The 21770-nt window shown below is 61.8% G+C and overlaps 2 protein-coding genes across 2 annotated transcripts; one reads left to right on the top strand and one right to left on the bottom strand.

The window, feature by feature from the left end:
- Positions 1-839: 839 nt before the first annotated feature.
- MFSD2A (major facilitator superfamily domain containing 2A) lies at positions 840-9738 on the bottom strand. Its single transcript, XM_032132168.1, has 14 exons — positions 9659-9738; positions 9447-9569; positions 8756-8880; positions 5426-5549; positions 5190-5268; positions 4817-4986; positions 4631-4721; positions 3982-4103; positions 3670-3753; positions 2856-2939; positions 2439-2551; positions 2088-2231; positions 1738-1914; positions 840-1408 (listed from the first exon to the last, which is right to left on the bottom strand). The coding sequence occupies exons 1-14, from the start codon at positions 9734-9736 to the stop codon at positions 1351-1353; spliced, it is 1572 nt and encodes a 523-aa protein (XP_031988059.1). The 5' UTR covers positions 9737-9738; the 3' UTR covers positions 840-1350.
- A 5436-nt stretch (positions 9739-15174) lies between these two features.
- On the top strand, positions 15175-19902 carry MYCL (MYCL proto-oncogene, bHLH transcription factor). Its single transcript, XM_032132405.1, has 2 exons — positions 15175-15813; positions 18131-19902. The coding sequence occupies exons 1-2, from the start codon at positions 15309-15311 to the stop codon at positions 18694-18696; spliced, it is 1071 nt and encodes a 356-aa protein (XP_031988296.1). The 5' UTR covers positions 15175-15308; the 3' UTR covers positions 18697-19902.
- Positions 19903-21770: the final 1868 nt, after the last annotated feature.

Below are 21770 nucleotides of genomic sequence, written 5' to 3'. Positions count from 1 at the left end.
CCTTTGCCTTCTTTCCATGGCCATGGGGGAAGAGTGGGGCCTGGCTGAGCATTCCCAGCTAATCCCTCTGGCTATTTTTAAACCCCATCCTCATTCCTGTCCTTTGTACCCACATGTGGAACAAAGGATGAGCCATGCTTCCACCCCAAATCCCCCGCCCTCAGCTCAGCCCCGGCCCCACCAACTTCTCGGTGTGACCAATGTGCTCAACAAAAGGCAGCAGCCCTGGCTCCTGGTGCAGAGGCCTTGGGGACGGAGCAGAGCCAGCACAAGCTGGGAATTCACCGCTTCCTCCCTGGTGCCCCCTCCCCACGCTGATTCCAGCCCCCTTTTCCTGAGTTACACTTGCTGCTGGAGGCATCAGGGAGGGCAGGGCTCTCCCCCTTTCTGCCGTGGGAGCAGGGAATGCGAGAGGATGGTATAAATATCCAGGGGGATTAGTGCTCCCCCGGCACTCTGCCCCGGCAGCCAGGGTTGAGTGTCACCCACAGCCCCCATTCCCTTTCTCTCCGCTCCCCAGCTGCCTCTCCTGTTTCCAGCCTTGAGTTCACCCTCTCCACTGGCAGCACTTTGATTTCATTCCTCCCTCCACCCCCGTTCCCCTCTTGAAAAGGAGGAAATAATGGAGCCTTTGTTGGATGGCTGCGACACAGGCACCGAGCAAGGAGCTACACAGGGGCAAGGGGCTGAGCACAGCCTCCTGCCTGGATTATGGCATTCCTGCACCACGGCTCAGGAAAAGTCAATCCTGCACCCCGTGGTGTGTAAAGGGACCCTGGGCTTGCTGACAGCCGTGAAAAATCCCAGCCAGGAGAAAAAAAAAAATCCTTCACACCCGCTGCCGACTTCCCCCACTTTTATGTAAATTAATATTAACAGGTCCTCGGGTTTGGGTTCTGTACAGATATATACAAACAGGAAACAGCCCCGTATTTACATCATTAAGTTAATTAGGCTCTGTAAAAAAAAGAAAAGGAACAGCTCCCACATTAGTGCCCTCTGTAGAGACAGCAGAGGTGAGCTCACGTCCTGGGCGCGGGGACACTGACAGTGTAATGTACACTAACGATCACCCCCACGGGTGGGCACGGGTGTTCCAGGCAAAACCATCCCAATCCAGAGCCCGGCAGGGAGAGTGCTTGTCTCTGGCGAGGCACCACCATGTGTGTAATGTACACTACCAGCGCTCTGTGCGCCCGTGCGAGGCACGGGACGGGCACAGATCCCGTGTTCCAGCCGGGGGATGCTCCACACGGCTCCTCCAGCACCTGCAGAGGCACCGGGCTGGGCCAGCCCGGAGGGGACGAGTCCTTGGGGAGCCCCAGTGTGAGCAGGCAGAGCCAGCCCGGGTCACACGATGCTGGCCAGTTCTGTGTTGTCCGACTCCGAGCTGCTGTTGCTCTCCTGCCTGGGGGAAAGAGTTGGGAATGAGGCCTGGATTAAGCCATAGAGGCAAGGTCTGCATCCCAGTAATATCTGCCTTGGGGCACAGGAGCTTCCCAAGGGCTCCAGAGGGATGTCAGCACCTCGTGCAGCCCCTACACGAGCTGTGGGTGGCAGCTGGGGCGGGTTCCCGCTGATCTCCCAACACTTCACGCCATCCCTTTGGAAGTTGGGATTGGGAAAACAAGTCAGCCCTTCCCTCACGCCACCACCCATGGGTCCTGGAGGATTCCTGGACAAGCCACAGTGTGTCCCAACCCGTCTGATCCTGCCCCCACACACACCCCCACACACCTTAGATCCTGCAGGGCTTTCTTGTTTTTCCTCCGCTTCTCCTCGTCGATGGGATACAGCTTGAACAGCAGCAGGCTCAGCAGGATCAGCCCCACGGGCACAGCGGACACCAACATCTTTAGGGTGAAGTTCACCTGGCCAGGCTGGAAGCAGGCCCGGGTCTGGTACCCTGCAAAGCTGTGGGCAGAAAGGGACCTTCAGGCAAAGGAAACGGGGTTTGCAGGAGGTGAGCTGGACCCTGTGGGGAGAGCTTTGGAGCAACAACCGGATTTAGACCCCATCAACCCCCTCCCAGAGCTTGGGAAGGGCTTCCCTCCCTGCCCACCCTCAGCTCCCATGCAGGAACTCACTCCAGGCTGAGCGTGGAGATGCCCAGGGAGACCCCGGCTGTGAACTTGGTGAAGAAGACATAGAAGGAGAAGAAGATGGCCTCGTGGCCGTGGGAGCAGGGGTGCTGCAGCTTGAAGTCATCGATGACATCTGGCAGCATGGACCTGTGCAGAGAGACGGGTGCTGAACACCGGGACTGGCACAACAAAGCACCTCCTCTCTGCTGAGAGCATTTCCCTCAGGAGCCCCGCCTGGGGCTGGAAACACTGCAGAAAAGCCTTTGGAGGGTTTTTAGCCCCTCTGGCAGGCTCTGGAAGGCCCTTGCCCAGCCCTCGGGTGCGCTGCTGGGCGCGCCAGCCCCTCACACTCACCAGGGCAGGAGGAAGGCGGCTGCCACGCTGATCCCGGCGGCGACGGCCACCACGTAGGTGACAAAGAGGCTACTGTCCAGGACAACCACGGCGATGAGGAAGGGGATGGCAGACTGCAGAGGGGGCAGGGACCAGGTTGGCATCAGCAGGGCCTGGCCCAGACCCCCTGGCTTTTCCCCCTCCCGCATATCCCAGCCAGGGAACCAGAGGTGCAGCGTCCCTCCCCAAGCCCCACAGCACCACTGCTGCTGGCCTTGGGCACATCCAGGACAGCACGAACAGCAGGAGGAAGGACAGGCACCAAACTGTCATTAGCAGCAGCCCCTGCCCAGCTCTGGGCTCTTTTGGGGGAACTCTGCCCATCCCGTGTGGTAAAGACCATCCCCACGTGCACCCCACACCTCAGGGGCCACTCACTGAGATGCCCACGTAGACAGCAGTCTTCTTCCCAAAACGGGTCAGGAACCACTGCCAGAAGGGAATGGTCAAGGTGGCCGAGAGCTGTGGGAAGAGCAGGGTCATGGTGTCACATGTTGGCCCTTCCCAGCCAGGAACAGCTCCTGGCACAGCCTCCTCCCATCCCACGTCCAGCACCCGTGATTTCCACACGCTCCCGGGGCTGGCACAAAGCCACACGTGGTGTGTGGGGCCACCTCCTCCCCCAGTGCAGAGCCCTGGCACCACTCCTGCCCTGACAGAGGGAGGATCTGACTCAATCCTCGGTGCTGGGAAGGGACCTGATCCTGGCACCTGCACACAGCGTGGCCAGGAGCCAGGCTCTGTGGGCACCGTGGCACCTTGGACCTTTCCACCCCACTGAGGAGAGGGTGGGAAGTTCTTCCAGGAATGAAGCAAGCTGGAAAATGCTCTCAAGGAGCTGTTTTGCTCCACGTTCCCGGCAGTAAACACTGAGATCCTTCTCTCAAAGCAGGGAGGGGAGGGAGACAAGTGGCAGGATTTGGACAAAAGGCCCCCAATGGCTCCTGGTCTCCCTCGTCTGTGGCCTTGTTCCCTCAGGAACAAAGGCCCCGCTGTTCCTGCCAGCCCACCCGGCCTTTGCAGGACACTTGGCAGCTTCTTCTCCCTCCCCTTGTGCCAGGGGGACCTCTGATCACTGAACCTGGGGCCCTGTCCCATGGGCTTCCCTCCCCTCGCCAGCTCCCAGGCAGCACCCACTGGACCCCGCCACAGTCCCAGCCCTGCCAGGGCTCCAGGACAGGGCCGTACCCACCATGATGGCCAGCAGGATGTTCTGGAACTCGTTGCGGAAGCCCAGGGTGTAGGTGCAGAAGAGGGCAAAGTTTCCCTCCAGCAGCTGTGGAAAAGGCAGCCAGGGGTCAGGGGGGACACGTCTGTCCTCACCCAGCTGCACCCTCAGGGCAGGCAGGGGAAGAAAGTGGCCATTCACCGAGGGCACGAGGCCACATCCTCCTCCCTCTGCCTGGGGCAGCTCTGGCCCGTCCATCATGTGCTCCCAAGCTCCTTGGGATCATCCCCACAGCCACCCCCACGCTGTTCCCTGTCCCCAGCCCTTCCAGCTCACCATGAAGGCCAGCGAGGTGAAGAGGAAGCCGGCGATGAGCTTGATGTAGGGCCCGTGGTTCATCACCAGCTTCAGCCCCTGGAAGAAGGAGACAGGCTCATCTGACTGCAGCTCAGAGGACTCTGGGGAGCAGAGATCAGCCCAGCGTTAGACCCCCCCAAAACAGTGCCTGTGGGTGCCCCATCCCGCTGCTCAGCACCCTCCACAACCCCCTGCCCACCCACAGCATCCCAGCCCAAGGGAGCCAGGGCAACCCCTGCCCTCACCCAGGGCTCCTGCAGGCTCATGGAGCAGCCTGGCTGATCCCCCCGGGACAAGCAGGGACAGGGAAGGACAGGGAAGGACAGAAGTTTGGATATCACATCCCCCTGGGATGCCCTGGTTGGCACCGGCAACCTCAGCCAGCTGAAAACGGGTGAGATAAAGGTTATCTCTGGCAGGGCAGAGCAGAGCTAAGTCCTCATGGAGGTGCTCTGGCCTCTTGCCCTTCTGCAGCATCTCCCCAGACCCAGAGCTCAGCTCCACCTGCCCCTCTCCTCAGGGGCTTGACCCACAGATGAGAGGCCAAGAGCTCGGCCAGGCTCCTGGAGAGGAAGGAACAGCAGCGTTTCCACAAGCCCAGAGCATTCCAGCCCCTCTCCAGCCTCACCTCTCTTCTCCCTCACGCCCAGCAGCAGGATGAGGGCGCAGAGCACGTAGAGCCCCCCGATGACCCCCGCGGCGATCATGTAGGCATTTCTCTGTGCAAGAAAGGCAGCAGCAGTCAGGGGCGGGGGCTCATCCCGGGAACAAGCCCGGTCTGAGGGGAGCACACGGCAGGGGATGCCCAGCTTACGGTGTCTGTGAGCGACTTGGTGTCGTGCGTCATGTTCAGCTCCTCCATGGCCACCGAGGAGTTGGTCAAGCCGAAGAAGGCGCTCTCGATGCAGGGAGTGTCCACTTTGCCAACGATCTGGCCCTGGATGGCAGTGCCCAGCACGGTGCCCAGCACTTCCACGGTCATACCTGGGGAGGGAGAGGCCAGCGGGACTGAGCACAGCCCTTGTCCACAGCAGAGCATCCCCAGCTGCGAGTCACCGCCCTTCCCAGGGAGAAATGAGCCAGCCCAGCTGTGCTACAGCTCCCTCCAAATCCCCAAGGGAAAGGAGGGAAGAGGGAAAGCGGGGAAAAGGGAAAGGGGGGAAATGGGAAAGGGGGGAAACTCTTACGGTAGGCAGTGGCCGAGTCCCGCTCGCTCTGCTCCCTGCTGATGAACATGGTCAGTGCTGAGTAAGGCACGTGGAAGCACTGCAAGGGAACGAGGAGAATTGGCTCAGGGAGGATGTAACAGCCCAAGGGACCTGGGGCAGGGTGGGATCTGCCCCTCTGTGCAGCTCAGCAAGGGGCAGGCAGGGCTTGGCACCCTCCATCCCTTGCCCCCCAGCCCGGTGTGAGCCTGACTCACCGTCACGAGGGTCTGGAAGGCACAGTAGAAGACAAGGTACCACATGACTTGTCCTGTGGAGATGTCTGGCACAAACCAGATGAGGAAGTAGGAGATGATGGCAAAAGGGGTGGAGAAGATGATCCTTTGAGAGAACAAAATGTCAGCCTCGTGGGCGTTGAGCTGCCCAGCTCTCCCTGCTTCCACACATCCCATGGGGCTCAGGCACCTGATCTGGAGGCTCCTGAGCTGCCCCAGGGGTGGCCCAAACCAGGCTGGAGGCAGCAGCTCAGGCCTCACAGGGTCAGGAGAGCTGACTCAGAGTTCCAGGCAAGAGCTTTCCTTGCACTAACAGAGACGTCTCCTTCCACGGAAACGATTGATCTGCTCCTGCCTTTGGCTTCCACCCCCGGCCCCGACCTCTCCCCCGGGCAGCGTTGCTGTGTTCAGCAGGATGTAATCACGGCCCTCATCCTGGCAAGGGCTGGGGAGCAGCCAGGCAGCTCAGCCCTGCTCCCCAGCAGCCAAAAACCTCTCACCAGCTTGGCTTTGCTGCCAAGGCCCCCCCCCCCCAAGCCCTGGTCCTGGGGTCAGCCCTGCTCTGCTGGCAGCAATGGAGCAAACCACCAGCCAGCAGCAGTCTGGCTCCTTCCTCCACCTCTGCCCAGCCTCCCAGAGCTGCGGGAGTGGGGACAGGGGATGCAAAACACAACAGAGGATCAAAGAGGACTGCTCAAGTGCTGGGCCTTGGCAGCAATTCCTGCAGGATCTGCCAGCAAGAGCATCTGCCCTCTTCATCGAGCAGTTCTCATAACCCTCAGCCTGCTGCAGGACAGCCAGGGCACAGCTCTGGCCCACACCAGCACCCCAGGGACACCACAGGCACCCAGGGCCCCCCATCACTCAGGGGAGCACGGGAGAAGGAAGGAGGGAAGCGAGCCAGGTGTTGAGGTTAAACCCACATCTGTTTAGGAGATGGATTTTGCTGGGGGATTTGCGAGCACCCTGCACTCCACAAACTGGGACAGAGGCTGCGTCCTGGAGAGAGTCCAGCAGAACTGGACAGGGGACAGAGCCGCTCACGGCCAAGGCTGGCCCTTCACTGCCAGGGTACAGCGAGATTTTTCCATCCGGGCTGATACACAGGACGCAAAGTTTAAATTTAAAGCCGGGGAGGGAGCGGGGAGAGCGAGAAACAGAAACTGCATGGACGGAGAGCAGCGACAGGCACTGCACAGGACCCAACACATGCACATTTTTCCGCGCCCACGTCACCCCGTTGGGGAAGAGGGGGGAGGAAAGCGCCGAGCAGCTCCAGCCCCTCCTCGCCGCCGCTTATCTCGGCTCACATACGTGGAGCCAGGGAAAACGTGGAGCCAAAATGTTGAATGAAATCACCAGAGCAGCGCGGCGGCAACAGCGTCACGCTCGCCGTCGCATGAGCGTCAGATGTGCCAGTTCGCCGTGGTAACCCCCCGGCACCGGGCAGCTGAGCTCCGGCCAGGGCTGACCACAGCTCCTGGCAGCAGAAGAGTGACTGGGAGTAACCCTTGACCCAGGGCGAGGTGATTAAGGCGCGCTCGGAGGCGGCTGCCGTGACGTGCCCCGGCGCTCATTGGCCCCGCTCGATGGTGTGTTCCTTTGTGCCGCTCGCACACCCCTTCCCGGCCGGCTTCAACTGTTTGCAAACGGCTCCTGCCCCCGGAGAAGGTCAAAGCCGGGGGGTTTCTCCGTCACCGACACCTCAAGGAAAAGTTTAGTCAGAGGGAAGTCCGCGGTGGCCAAGGAAATGCGGATCCCAGCTCAGAGCTGGGGACTGAGTGACGTCCACGAGGCTGGGGGAGAGGAGGAAGCAGCCAGGGGATGAGCTGGTGGAAGGAAATGTGCCAAGAAGCATTTCAAAGAGAAGAGAACTGAAAGGGAGAGAGGTGATGGCCCTCAGGGAAGGTCTCCTCCCCTTTCCAAGGAACTGGAGCGGCCACAAGCTTTGTGCTGGAGCCAGCTGGGCTTAGTCTCACAGATCAGCCCCTCCAGAGCCTGGCACTAAACCCTCACCCACGGCGGGGCCACCTCGCGGGTGTTGAGGGCTGGGGTCAGGCAGCAGCCTCTGAGACCACCCCAGTGCCTGCAGCTCCTGGCTTTGCACACGGGGAAACTGAGGCAGCGCCAGCAGCTCTGCAGCCACAGCAGCAGCACCAGCCTGGGGCTGCGTGGCCCCGCAGAGCCAGAAAAACCTGGGTTTAAGAGGTTTAAAAATCAGCTCGGCTCCATCCAAATTGGACTCAGCGGGCAGCCCTTGAGCCAGGCACAACAGCAGCGAGCTCCGGCTGCCCCGGCACTGCTGAGGGGCCCAGCGTGAGCCGACAGCTCTGGCTAATTTTAACGAAGCAGGAGCTGCTCAGAGGAATGCGGCCACTTCAGTCCCACCCCCCGCCTCGAGATTAGGGCCAGCAGAGCCATCCCACACAGCCCTGCCGCACGCCCAGCCAGCCCCGCGCTAATCTCCGACCCCAGACCCTGCTGCACACAGGGAGAAGCTATTTCAGGCCACGTGTGTGGAGCCTGCCTTCCACAACAGCCGGCTGCTGCCCAGAGCTATTCCAGGAAAGCCAGGAAGCAGAGGGTATAATCTGCGGGGGAAAGGGCTGCGTCCCTCCAGCTCCAGTCCCCCAGTGCCCACCCTCTGTGTCTTTCAGCGATCCCACAGGCGCACGGGGTTATTTCAGCCACCCTGTCCCCACTCAGGCATTAGCACCCTGACATGCTCCACATCCCGTGCAGGAACAGGTGTTCACGGATATCCTAAGTCTGCCCTGGGTGCAGGCATGAGCCATTTGGGGGTTCACAAAGCCCGTCCCATCTGCTCCCAAGGGCAGCGGGAGCACCCACGTGCAGGCACCCAGATCCATGACAGCTGTCTCCCTGCCCGGGGAGCACCCTCGTGACTGTGAGCCGGCACTTCCAACACCACCACGGATCGACCAGACACACACCCCCGTCCCTCCTCCCAGTGTCTGTGATGCCATCTGCTCCGGCTGCCACCGTGGCCCTGCCAACCCGCCAGGGACTCTGTAGTCACCACAGGAACAAAAGTCCAGCGTGGTGGCAGGGAGGTTGGAGCTTACAGGTGCAGTGACACTGAGGTCAGACCAGAGCAACAGGTACAAACTTGAGGCCTCCCAGCTGCTGGTGGCATTGGGGGCTTTTTGGAGCTCTTGGCACCTCATGTGGGTGAGCCAGGGCGTCAGCACGTCCTGTGCTGGACGCCTCATGCCAGGGGACACCCAAAACTGACTGGAAGAGCTGTGACACATCAGGCAGGGAATGCAGGGTGCTACCGGCAGCTCTTACCAGGGCATCAGGCGGCCGAAGCGGGTCCAGGAGGTTTTGCTGATGAAGAAGCCCACCATGGGGTCCGTGATGGCATCCCAGACTCGCCCCGCAAACAGGATGATGGAGGCATAGAAAGCGTCCACCTGCGGCAGGAGGAACTTGTGTCAGGACCCACAAACCCCTGGTGCTCCCAGCTGCCCCTCCTGAGCCCCTCAGGACCATCCCAACCCTACCTACTGCGACCCCCCTATCATTTGGGAGCAGTCCCTCGGTCTCTCCCCCTCGTTCAGGGGGATTTGAGGCTCCCAGTACCTTCACGTGCTGCCCCAGCACGCTCTTCCCACAGGGAATTCCAACATCTCAGAGCAGAGTTCCCCAAACCCAGCACGAGGCAGCCCACGGGCTCTCCCCGCGCGGTTTCCTTCCCTCCGTGTTTCCCACCGACCCGGCTCGCTGTGGGTCCGGAGGATGGGTCCTGTGCCCCCCCAAAACAGCCACCACGACCCCGCTTTGTCCCGCGGGGACCCCAAGCGCGGCAACACCGCGCCCGGGGGAAACCCGCAGCCTCCGGGGGTCTGGCGGGGGTCGGGGCGCTGCGGAGCCCCCCGTAGCTCCATCCCCCGGGCAAAGCGGCACCGGGAGCTCCGGGAACCCCAGCCCCATTGCCAATGCCACCCCCGAGCCCAGCCCAGCGCCAAGGCGGCCGTACCTGAGCCACGTCCAGGAGGTAGATCTGGAGGAAGAAGCCGAGGGCGCAGCCCGTGATCTGGTACGGAGCCCCCCCGATGGCGTAGCACAACTTGCTGCAGACCGACAGCCGCTCGCGGCTCTCCTGCAACCGGGATCGGCGTTAGCGACACCGGGAAGCGCCCCCCGCCCCGAGCCAGCCCGGACCCCCCTCCGGCTGTCGCCGGTGCTCACCCTGCGGCGGTGCTGGCGGAGGGCGGGCGGCAGGAGCCCCCCGGCCCCGGCCCGCTCCGCGCCGCCGCCCCCGGCCATGCCGTGCGCGATGAATGGAGCCGAGCCGCCGCCGCCCGCCCTTGTACCGGAGAGCCCGCCCCGGGAGGGGCCGCACCGACCCGACCCGCCCCCGCCCTCCTCCTCCTCCTCCTCCTCCTCCTTCTCCTTCTCCTGTCCCACCCCTTCCCCCCAGTTCTCTCCTGCCCGTGTCCCGGTGCTTTTGTTACCTCCTCTCTGTCCCACATCCCCTCATTCCTCCATTCCCCCATCCTTCATCCCTCAGCCCCTCTCTCCATCCCTTCTCTCCATCCCTTGCCTCCATCCCAGCCCTTCATCCCTTAAAATCGCAGAATGGTTTGGGTTGGAAGAGGCCTTACAGCCCATCTCATTCCAGCTCCCTGCCACCTCCCAGCCCCATCCTCCCTGGCCTTGAGGAATGGAGCATCCACCGCTTCTCTGGGCAACCTGTGCCAGTGCCCCACTGCCCTCATCATTAAAAACTTTCTTTATGTCTCACCTAAACCTCCCCTCTTTCAGTTTAAACCATCAGCTCTTGTCCCACCACAACAGGCCCTGCCAAAAAGGCTGCAGGGGACACCTGCAGTGTCCCCCTCACTGGGTGGCCACATGGACATCAATTCCAGCCTCTCTCGGCTGTGCCAGCTGCTGTTTGCCCGCGGGGGGCACACACAGACCTGTGTCAGTGTCGTGTCACTGCAGTGACAGCCACCAGCTGCCCTGGACTTGGGCCACCAGGGTTCAAAGATCGCCCTGAGATGGGGCTGCAGAGCAGGGCCGAGCCAATGGGGCCAGCGTGGCACCAGTGCCATGCCCTGAGTGCCACTTGGAGCTGGGCATGGGGATGGGGGCAGGCAGGAAGGACAGGACCTGGGATGCAGCAGAACCTGAGAGATGAGCAGGGTGGGTGGCCCAGCAGCTCCAGGCACTCCCTGTTCTCGGGAACACTGGGGTGGTGTCACCACTGACTCACAGTTTCTGGCCCCTCAGACACCTGCAGTGGGTTCCCCTGGCACTGCCTTGTGGCACAGGGATGCCACCCCTGGGGATGGGGGTCTGTGTGAGCCTTCAGGGTGTCCAAATCAGTGACACAAAATACCTCGAAGCAAGAGAGGAGCAAGGTGTGGACACAGACCTGCCTCAGTTTCCCTCTTCACAGAGAAAATCTCTTGCCCAGGAGCAGAGGGCACTCCTGAGGTGGCACTTGACCATCCCAAAGGGACCAGACTTCCCACTGTGTGTGACCCCAGCACTATTAGCTCTGCTCCCTTTGTCCCAGGGGCTCCTCAGCTCCTGGGAATGCTTTTGGCATTCCTGTCCTTGAGCAAAGCTCTCGGGAGCTGCCTCCTGGGCAAACACGGATTTATGGGAACAAAGAGAGAGACAGAGATTGTGCAGAAAGATCAGAGATAGGTGAACTCAGCCTTGCATCTGAAGAGGAGAAGTAGACAGACCAGGATTTCCCTGGATTAGGAGGATTTTCTCCCTCAGATCTGGTATTGCACAATTTCTGGTAGGGGATTTGAGCCCTTCCTCCTCAGCAGATGCTCTGGGGGATCCTCACGGTGACAAATGACCTGCCAAGGGCTGATCCCAGCAGGGATATCGTTGCAGCAGCTCCTGCCAAGCTTGGGGACTCCAGGGACCCACAGGTGGCTGGGGCTGGGCCACCCACAGGGTCACCCTTGTCACCAGGACCCCTCAAATACCCCTCTGACAATGACACTGCACCAGCCTGGCCTCATCCCTCAGCTGGGGACACCACTGGGGCCTCTTTGGGGATGGGATGCAAATGCTGGCCCTGGGGACATGGAAGGACAGGGGCTCCAGTGCACGATGCCATCCCGCCTGCCACCCACACCTCCCGCTGTCACACATCCGGCAAAGCCCGGAGCAGGATCTGAGCAAGCGTGAGAGCACCCGAAACCAGACAGCCCAGCCAGGCTGGGCCAGCCAGGATGGGGAGGATGGGCTTGGGGGCAAACAGCAGCGAGGTGATCCCAGAGCTTTTGGGGGGCTACAGACCAGCCTGAGCGTGGGGAAAGCACTGCCTGACACCACAGAGCTTCTCCAGGGCTCAGGGCACCTCCTGCTCTCGGGCAGGGCGTGACAGGGACAAAATGGGTCGAGGGAGTGAGGAGGCAGCAGGGCTGGAAGCAGTGGTGCATTTTCCTCTCCTTTCTCTGCACGCTCAGAGCGGGTGGCTGCACGCCCAGGGAGCTGGGGCTGGTGTGAGCCCGGGGCTGTGGGCACTGTCCCCCTCCCCGTCAGGCTGGGCAGCATCTGGTGGTGTTCCTGTAGCCCAAAGGGGCTTGGGATGGCATTTTGCAAAAACCACCAGCCGGGCTCCGTGGCTGCTACCCAGCAGCTTCTTGGGGACAAAGGGGACACATTGTGTGGCTGCACGTGGCAGCTGCCCTGTGCTGCCCACCCCTCTACTGTGTGGGACCCTGGGGACCGTGTCCCAAGGCAGAGGGGGACACAGCACAGCCTCTGCTCCCTCCCTGAGCATCCAAGACTCCCATGGGGATGGCAGAGTGGCTCGAAGGCTGCTGCTGCAGCGGGACGGGGACAGCCAAAGGCAGAGCCCCAGCCCAGAACACCCCTGGGACACCCGTCACGCTCGGGGGGTGGCTGCCCGTTGCGTGGAAGCGCTCTGGTGTCTCGAGGTTCAAAGCCCAGCCCTGCTGGAAGTGGGGATGCAAAGGGCGCAGGGCCCCGGGAGCTGCCCTTGCATCATGTGTGGAGCCGTGCCAGCCACCAGCGGGGCCGCGGCAGCTCCCGCGGGGCTGTGCCAGCGCCGGGGACACGCACTCGGGTGCTGGCTGGGGATCTGTGCCAGCCCCCGGTGGGTTACCCTGTCCCGCGGGTGGCCCCTCTGTCGCTGTCACCGCAGTCCCTGTTTGCGCAGCCGGCGCCGCAGCGAGAGGCTCTCGGCTCGTGTTTGCCCAGCGCCGGGATGAAAGGGCTGCGCGGCCCCTCCAGCCCTCTCCAGCGGTGCTTTTGCACCTTCAAAGCACCCGGGAGTCCCTTGAAGCCGGGACAAGCTCCTGCCTCGCCCTGGGAAAAGCTGGGGGCGTCCCAGAGGCCAGCAGGGAGGGAGGAAGGAAGGAGGGAGGAAGGAAGGAAGGAAGGAAGGAGACGTGGCCGGGCGCTATAGGCTGCGGGAGGGTTCGCTCCTGTGCTTGCGGATGTGCTGGTGTTGGAACAGGCGGCTGGAGGCAGTGCCAGCCGTGTCCCCGCCGTGACCACTTGTCACTGCAGGTGCTGGGACAGGACAAACCTCTGGGGCAGCTCAGTCTCTGCCCTCAGTGCAGAGCGATTTGTTCCCTAAGGAGGAAGAGAGGGCTTCACCCGTGCTTCCCGGGGAGGGAAAAGGACGGGAACAGCCCTGAGGTGGGAGGATTCCACCTGGTGACACCCCGGGGACGTGCCCGGGGCTCCCAGCCTGGCTGGGGACTGGGGCCGAAACAGATCGGAGCACAAAGGGGACATCAGCCCGGACTCCACCGAGATTCCCGGATCCCGCAGCTCCTGCGCCAGCCCCGCGGCCATGCGGGCAGGATTGGGATGCTCAAGGCTGCTCTGGAAGGGCCAGGAGAGCATTTTTAGGGCCATCGCGGGGACCCCACGGCTGGGAAACCACAGCCCCGGGGCAAACTCCCTCCCAGGTGCAGGAGCTGGCAAAGCTTTGCAGGGTCCGCCGAGCCTCAAGCCAGCAAGGGAAGGGCCGGAGCTACCCCGAGACACACCGGGGTATCCCGGGGCACCCCATCTGCTTGGGGGCCCCGGGACAGCCGCCAGCCCAGCGCCCGCTCCCAGCCCTGCTCCTCTGCCAGCCCAGTGCCCGCTGGCAGTGGGGAAACTGAGGCACGGAGCGATGGGCAGCGCTGTCCCCCGGGCGGGGGGTGCCCGGTGCGGTGTCCCCCGAGCGTCGCCGTCCCCGCCGCCGCACGGACGGTGCTCCCGGGGCCCAGCAGGTGGCGCCCCGCGCCCGCCGGTGGCGGCGGACGGGGCCGGGGACCGGGGGAGACCGGAGGGGGCTGTGATGGACCGGACTGGGCAGCGCTGATTCACGCCTGGCTGGGCTGGACTGGGCTTTTCTGTGCTGGGCTGGACTGGTCCATGAAGGACCGTGCAGTGCTGGGCTGTACTGGGCTGCGCTGGGCTGTGCTGGGCTGTGCTGGCCTGTACTGGGCTGTACTGGGCCGTATTGGTCGCTGGATTGGGACAATTTCCTCCCTCCAGGGCCGGTGCTGAAGTTCCAGCACCAGCCCCCAGTCCCCCCAGCTCCCAGTGCTGCCGGCTGGGGCAGATCCGGTGGCCTCACCCGCACCGGCTGGCGAAAGGAGGGTGCTGGGGCTGGAGTGGGTTCACACACACTGCGGGCGGAATCTGTCGGTTCCGGGTGGACTTTGTACCCCTGTGTGCGTGTGTGTGTAACCATCAGCGCGGGAGGTGAAAGCCTCGCTGTGTTTTCACAACATTTATTGCCCTTTCTAGAAGGAAGCTGGCGTTGCAGGGATGCAGCATCCTGCTGGGCTCCCCCGGCTCCCCAAGGACACAGCGTGTCCCTCTGGACCCCAGGCTGGATGTGCCAGGTGCTGCTGGAGGGAGCTGTGTGTGTATCCCAGGACATCCCAACCTCCCTCCAGCCCGTGGCTCCTGACATCCCCGGCAGCTCCCAACGCCTCCACGGCCCTTCCTCCGTGCACGGACCTCGTTCCTCATGGGCACTGTGTCTCCCAGCTCTGTTTTTCTGACGTCCCCACAGCCCCCCCTTGTTTTATTCAGCTTCTTGCTGGAGTTGGTGGCTTTCAGAGGGGAAAAGCTCCCGGCTGGGTCTGTGAGGGCTTTGGGAAGGAGTGGGGATGCCTCCAGGTGGCATCCAGGGTGGCAACCTGATTTGGACACCAACACTAAGTGACCCCACTGCTGCCCAGTGCTGCAGCCACTCTCCTGCCTGTGGTGGCAGCATCCAGTGTGAGCTCGGGAGCCCAACAGGAATTGCGGTGACAGCCAGGCAAGGGGGAACAGATGAGAAAGGGCACTCGAAGATGGTCCCCGGCAGCAGCTGATGCCTCCCTGTGACTTGTCCCCTCTTCTCCAGTTTGCTTTGCCCTCGTGCCCAGGCTGGTGGCACAGCTGCGTGTCCCTCCTTAGCGCTTGCAGAGGGGGATCCCCCAAGCCCTGCTCCTCCCGGTGGGCCAAGGACGGCGCTGGGAGCCCCGGGGACGCTCCTGGGGTCAGCAAGGAGCCCCCAGCCCAGCGCTCGGGGTGGCTGCTGCTTCAGAACCCCCTGAGCATCCCCGGTAGCGGGACCGGGGACCCCCCTCACCGTGTCCCCCCGGGTGGGCGGGGCACAGGGCACGACCACGCCCTTTATGCAAATCCCAGCGCGGCGATTGGTGGGGGCGGGGCCGGGCTCCGCGGCCGGGCTATAAGAGCGGGGGGAACAATGCGCCCGCGGTCCCGGCTCGGGGGCTGGCGCCGGGGTGGGCGTCCCCCCTCATCCCTGGGGCTGCCCCTCTCCTGAGAGCGGCTCTCGGGGGTGTCCCCGTTTTTCTCTCGGCCGCCCCCTTCCCCAGCCGAGATGGAGTTTGACTCGTACCAGCATTACTTCTACGATCACGACGCCCAGGAGGATTTCCACCGCTCCACGGCGCCCAGCGAGGATATCTGGAAGAAGTTCGAGCTGGTCCCCACACCCCCGCTGTCCCCGCTGGCTGTCCCCGGGGAGAAGGGGTGCTGCTCGGGGGCGGAGGAGCGCTCGGGATGGCTCTCCCGATATTGCCTCTCCGGGGAAGAGCCGGAGTATCTCATAGGGACGGGGCAGATCTTCGGAAACCTGAGCGCTTTCATCCTCAAGGATTGCATGTGGAGCGGATTTTCAGCGCGGGAGAGACTGGAGAAGGCGATGACGGAGAAACTTTCCACGGGCACGCAGAGAGCCACCCCGCACAAACCGTCCTTCGCGCAGGATTTTGGGTTCAGCAGCTCCGTGAGCGAGTGCGTGGATCCCGCTGCCGTCTTCCTTTGCCCGCTGGCCGAGAGCAAGATCCCCGCATCCTCGGGATCCGAGGGCCAGAGCGATTCCGGTAAGGGATGGAGCCGCTCCGCCGCCGAGCTGCCCAGCCGGGTGCCCCCAGCCTTGCTGGAGCCCGGCGTGGGGAACACGCGTGTCCACACGTGTGCGTGTCGGGAGCCTCCCAGCCAGGCTGCGCCTTTGTTGAGACTCCAAGCGAGCCCCGGTCCCGGCCCCACGAACAAAGCGGGCTCGGCTGCTCCCCTTTCCAGCGGGGTTTCTGCTGGGGAGCCCCCTGCCCCTCTCGGGAGGGTGCGTGGGGCTCCCTCCGGCTGTTGCGTGGGACTCTGGTGGCCCCTTTCCCTCTTCCCGGCCCCACGGAAACCTCGTGGGAAGGTCGAAGGGCAAGTTTGCAGCTCACCGTGGAAAGTTTGGGGTTCCGAGCGCTGCACCGCGCTCTGCCGCCGGCTCGTAAATTCGGCTGCTCCCCCTGCTCCCTCCCACGGCCCACCCGGGACGGGCTTCCCTCGGGACAAAAGGCAAGATATGCCCTGTGGGCAGCAGGTTTGGGAGCAGCGGCGTGTCCCCCGAGGCGGTGGCTCGGTAGGACGGGCTGGAACAGCCGCACCGGCTGTGGCGCGTCCCAGCCCAGCCCCGGGGCACGTCTGCCTGTCCCGCGTGGGGTGTGTGTGTGTGGGTGTTTACACAGGGGTCGGGCTGGGACCTCCGACACCCACCCGCCAAGGGCAGCGTGGTGCCACTGCATCTCTCCAATGTCACGCCAATTTTCGGCGCTTATTTGCGAACGCTCTCCACAAGCCCCGTAGCCCCGTCGGGGCCCGTGCGTTGTTTCCCTCGCTCCCACCGAGGCCGGGCCCACTCGGCTGCCGTGGGAGCGCTGCCGCGGTGCCGTGACCCCGTTAATAAATCTGCCGGTGGCCGCCACCTGCGCCGGTGAGTCACGGCGCGGGGCTTAATGCCATTAGTAGCCCGGGGACGGTAAGCCAGGTCGCGGGCGTTAAGAGGCTTAACCCAAATATGCGGGGGCCTGGCGGGGGCCGCGGGGATGCCGGTGGGGTCCCGGGGCCGCGGGGGTCCCGGAGGGGTCCGGCCGCGCCACGTGGGCGCCGAACAAAAAGCAACAGATTGCAAACAATGAGAGGGGCGGTGCTGATGGACAGGAGCGCGGACCAATGGGGTGGCAGGACAGCAGGCCGGCCCCGCGGGACAGCCAATGGGAGGCTGCAGGGGGCGGGGCTACGCGGTCTGACTTTTATTAATGAGCGCGTGTGCGTCCGGGGCTGAGGCCGAGCGGGTTGTGACACCGATGAGTGACCCTTCCCCCCCCATCCCGGTAGCTCCAGTAGCAGAGAGGTTCGGGCTGGTTGGGTTGAGCCCCCAAAGCCTGGACGGTTTGGGGTATCGGCTGGAGCCGCTAGCAGGAGCCCACCGCTGGCCCCCTCAGAGGAGGGTGTGGGCCAGGCCTCTGCCCGCGATGCTGGTGGAGGTTTGAGCATCTCGGGAGACCTTTAGCAAGTGGCTGTATTTTCCCCCAAAGCCTAGGGAAAAAGTTGGAGGCCCATCCCCTAAAGTGAGAGCGACCGCGGTTGTGTCTGCAGCCTGGTCACCTCGCTGTCCCCAAAGCCAGCTTCCTGCCACCGGGCTTTGCTGAGATGGGACAACTGCGGTGGCAACAGGCAGAGTGCTTTGGGGCCAGTTATGCTTTATTTAGGTCTTTCTGTTCCTGGGCTTGAGATGCCTTTGAGGTTCAGAGTCTGCTGTAGGGACCTCTTCACCTCTCCCTCCCTCCCTGCACAGTGGGGGATTGTCCCCTCGGTCCCCGGGAAGCCGGGGCTGAATGGGCTTTATCACTTGTGAAAAGTAACAAGTCACCGAGGTGGGAAGCTGCAGCCAAGGGGAACAAAGGGTATTTCTGCCCTTCTATCCCTCATTTACAATTCCAATGGGCCATGAAAGCGCCCGACCGGGATGAACTTTGGAACCAGGCTGTCCCAGCATCCTGCTCCTCCAGTTCCCCCCCGCCACGCAGGAGGGCTCGGGTGATTCTTGCCTGATGATCCTTTATGATAAGCACGTGTTCCTCCTGGTGCTGAAGTGAGGCAGAAGTAAAGCCTCGCCGTCCAATTTTGGGGGACCAGGCGCATGAAACAGGGAGGGAATTCCACTCCTTCCCACGTGATGGTATTGGAAGGGCACTTAAATCACTCGGTCCCTTCTGGAGGTCACAGAGTTTGCAGTGCATGAGCAAGCTTTAGTGGAGTTTCCATCCCCAGGGAGCTGTGGGGATGCCCAGAAAGGTGACGAGGGGTGACTGAGGGTTCCCAACTGACGGGGATTTGTTCTTTCTTTGCCATGTCGGTTGCGAGCAGAAGGTGAAGAGATCGACGTGGTGACGGTGGACAAGAGACAATCGCTCAGCCTGAGGAAGCCGGTCACCATCACGCTCCGTGCCGACCCCCTGGACCCCTGCATGAAACGGTTCCACATCTCCGTCCACCAGCAGCAGCACAACTACGCCGCTCGCTCGCCGCCGGACTCCTGTCCCCTGCCGGAGTCACCCCAGCAGGACCAGGAGGAGGACGAGCCACCCGGTGCTGTGGAGCCGGCCCCTGCCATGGTCCTGCCTGAGCCCAGCTTGCCAAAACCCAGCAGCAGCCCCGGCTCCGACAGCGAGGACGTGGCCAAGAGGAAAAACCACAACTACCTGGAGCGCAAGCGGCGCAACGACCTGCGCTCGCGCTTCCTGGCCCTGCGGGACCAGGTGCCCGGGCTCGCCAGCTGCCCCAAGACCCCCAAAGTGGTGATCCTGAGCAAATCCTCGGAGTACCTGCAGTCCCTCATCAGTGCTGAGAGGAGGATGGCAGCCGAGAAGCGGCAGCTGCAGCTGCGCCAGAACCAGCTGCTCAAACGGATTGCTCACCTCAAGGGGCACTAGCACCCAGCGTGCCCCCTGCCCTGGTCCCCACAACCCCCCAGCTCCTTCTCAATTTGCACATTTTTTTATTTTTTGGTTGCTTGTCGAACTGTTGGTCTCGGGGGCTGGAGCACGTGGCAGTGGCTGCAGGAATGGGTCCACAGCGGAGACCCCATCACCTGCTTGGGGTTGGCTTCTTGGCACCGGGTGTTGCAAGATTTCCCTTGTCCCTTCTGTGAAGCTTCCTCAGTGACTGCTCCAATTCAAGAGCTCAAATCTATCCCTCCTCCCCAGCAGCCCCTGCACCCCTCTCTGCCATTTGCCACCGACAGCATCGCTGGGAGCTGCCCCTGGGCATCCACCTCGCTCTAAAAACCCCAAGCAACCACGTCTGCCTTGGCTCCTGGAAGCAGGCACAGAGCCCAGCACGGGGCTCGCCTCTGGATGGATCCCATGGAGATGGTGAGGGCAGGATGTGTCTCTCACCGGGATGAGCAGCACCCTGTGGGCAATCCCCTTGCTCGGCTGGACCGTACCTCACTTCCTTGTCACTTCACACAGTAGCTGGTCCTGGATTTTTATGTTCTAGAAACTGCTGCTGTAACTGCGAGTCTTATACTGGAGGCTGTGTTTTTATACTGTATTTTTGTACCACTTTTTGAGAAGTATTGGTAAAGAGTTTGCTTTTTTATATATATATATAAATATATAAAACTTTTTTTTTTTTAAAGAGGGATTTCCTGCTGTGGGGGAGGGCTCAGTCCTGCTGCACTTTAGGGAGATCAGGAAGGGGCTGGTTCCTGCTGGACCCTTGAGCTGAGTCCTCGCAGAGGCCGTTCACCCCCTTGCAGCTCTCCAAACCACCCATTTGCAATAACAGGGGATTTTATCCCTTTCCCATCCTTGTGAGCATCCTTGTGATCCCTTTTCCCACCCTCGTGAGTTCTCCTTCACCAGCAGCCACTTAAAATCCCCAGCAAAGCTTGCAGGGGGCAGGTTGGGCTGCGCTGCCTTCCCCGTCTGTGCCCTTCTGCTGCCCAGCCTGCGGTGGGCTGTGTGGGTGGCAGAGTCCCCTGTCCCCTCGCAGGGGTGCTGGCAGGGGTGGTCCTGCAGGATGGCACCCTGGGCTCCCTGCTGACCTGCTGAGAACTGTTAGAGTTAACACTGGTTGGATTTAGCACTTTCTTCATTACCTCACACTTCATAAATAAATAAGTTTGCAACAGCCTGGGTCTGCTTTTTCCATGCTGTGGGTTGCCATGCTTCAGCTTGGTGCTCCTTGAGGGGCTGCTCTGGCTCATGGGTTTTGGGGTATCCTGGGCTTGAATAGAAATCAATCTATTTTATGCCAGGGCTCAGATGCACCAAGACTGAGCTCTTTGTCCTGGTTTTCTCCCAGCGATCGAAGAAGAAGTGGTTGTGGTGGTGGGGCCGGGGAAATGAATTACCTGGATTATTTTTCTTCCTTTTAAGTGGTTTTATTGGCAAGGAAGGGCAGAGAGCCCAGGTTGGGCTCGGAAAAGGCTTTGATGTAACTATAAACCCCCCTAATGGGGTTTGGGGCAGGGGGTGTGGGGTGATCACTGCCCCACAGGTCAGGGGCCGGGGCTGTGTCTGGCAGTAACCCTATAGGGAGGGGGGAATGCAATCCACTCGCTTCCAGGGGCATCGGAGAACTCCATATCCCAGACCTGCCAAGTGGATGAAATTATATATATGTGTGTTCTCCCTGCTGCCCCCAAACCCGATGCCTTTGGGTTTCCTTTGTCCTGGCAGCAAAAGTCTTACTCTCAGTGCAGGAGGGACGTGGGATTATGTTACTGCTGAGGAGCCAGGAGCGAGGAGCTGCTGCTGGAGCCTCGATCACCCGGGGGAAACCAGCCTTAAACAGCAACGATGCCACACAGCAGCCCTTAAACACCCATCCCCTTCACTTCCAGCAGCGTTTCACACTCTGTGTGTTGCATCACATGGTGTCACAGCCTTTCAGAGCTGCATTAAAAGGTGCTCCCGTGACCCACAGCTTAACCAGGGAGCGGGGTGACCTAAATCTGACACCTCGCCCATGCGCAGGAAACAAAGCCCAGATGTACCAGCCCCTCAAACGGTTTATTTTCGCTGTGTTTTTGTGGCACTCACACTCAAAGCCTGGTGTCTTTTCTCAGCTCAAGGTGACCCTCCTGAGGTTTTCAGTGAGTTGGGTTTTTTCTTTTCATGCTGAAGGCACATAGGAAGTTTAAAATGTTAATTATCTTCCTTGGAAGTGATGAGCAGGTGCACGGACTGAGCTGAGACCGTCACCTGGGGGAGATGTAGCTGGTCCCAAATCAAACTGAAGAACTGGGTTGCAGTTTGCAAATACCTTTGAGTTCTCCTGCTTAAAGCCTGCATCCATATGTACCCACCTGAAACTTCCCTGGTTACTGGAGCACGTGTCTCCTCTCATATTGTCACGGTCAGCATGAGGGAAGGAGACTGACAGTGCTATGAAGTGAACAAAATAAGCACACAGGGCTTTCCTACTCGCTTGTTCAGCGCTGCAATTTGTGAGTGTCAGCTGCAATCATCGCAAGTCGGCATTTCCAGGGCCTGAATTAGTTATTTTTTAATGCACGTTGCCCTGCTAACACCCTGCCCTTTGCTGTACCCCCGAAACCACTTCTGCTTGCCCACCACATCTTCCTTCCCGTCCCTGCGCCGGCCCGGGGGTGTCGTGGGCGCGATGCCGCCTTCACGCCTGGGCTGGCAAATTTTTAGGACAGTTTCCCGAGGCGGCGATAATCCCTTCCCTGCCGAGGGGGGCCGGCTGCCCACACCCCCCTGGCCCGCAGCCTCTGTCTCCCTGTTGCCATGGCGAGGGATGTGTGTTGCCAGGGTGAGCAGCACCGCGGAGGTGCCATGGCAACGGCCTCCCCTTTTCCCTCCCCTCTGTTGCCACGGAGACAGCGGCCCGCTCTCCATCTCCTCCTGTTGCCGTGGCGATGGGGAGGACGGGCCCCGGTGGAGGCTGCGGTCGCCACGGCAACACGCTCCCCTCCGTTGCTACGGCAGCAGCCCCCTCGCATCATCCAACTCTGCCCCGTTGCTACGGCAAC

Source organism: Corvus moneduloides, chromosome 23, assembly GCF_009650955.1.
Source record: "Corvus moneduloides isolate bCorMon1 chromosome 23, bCorMon1.pri, whole genome shotgun sequence".
NCBI classification, from domain to species: domain Eukaryota; kingdom Metazoa; phylum Chordata; class Aves; order Passeriformes; family Corvidae; genus Corvus; species Corvus moneduloides.
The sequence above is the reverse complement of the archived record's forward strand: the minus strand, read 5'-3'. Positions and strand labels throughout refer to the sequence as shown.

Bases quoted from the DNA above. Each gene is read 5' to 3' on its own strand.
- MFSD2A (XM_032132168.1), bottom strand. From the start codon at position 9,736: ATGGCCGGGGGCGGCGGCGCGGAGCGGGCCGGGGCCGGGGGGCTCCTG. The intron at 9,570-9,658 runs GTGAGCACCGGC...TCCCGGTTGCAG, and splicing joins TCCGCCAGCACCGCCGCAGG to GAGAGCCGCGAGCGGCTGTC. The intron at 1,915-2,087 runs GTGAGTTCCTGC...TTCTGCCCACAG, and splicing joins ATCTCCACGCTCAGCCTGGA to CTTTGCAGGGTACCAGACCC.
- MYCL (XM_032132405.1), top strand. From the start codon at position 15,309: ATGGAGTTTGACTCGTACCAGCATTACTTCTACGATCACGACGCCCAG. The intron at 15,814-18,130 runs GTAAGGGATGGA...GGTTGCGAGCAG, and splicing joins CGAGGGCCAGAGCGATTCCG to AAGGTGAAGAGATCGACGTG.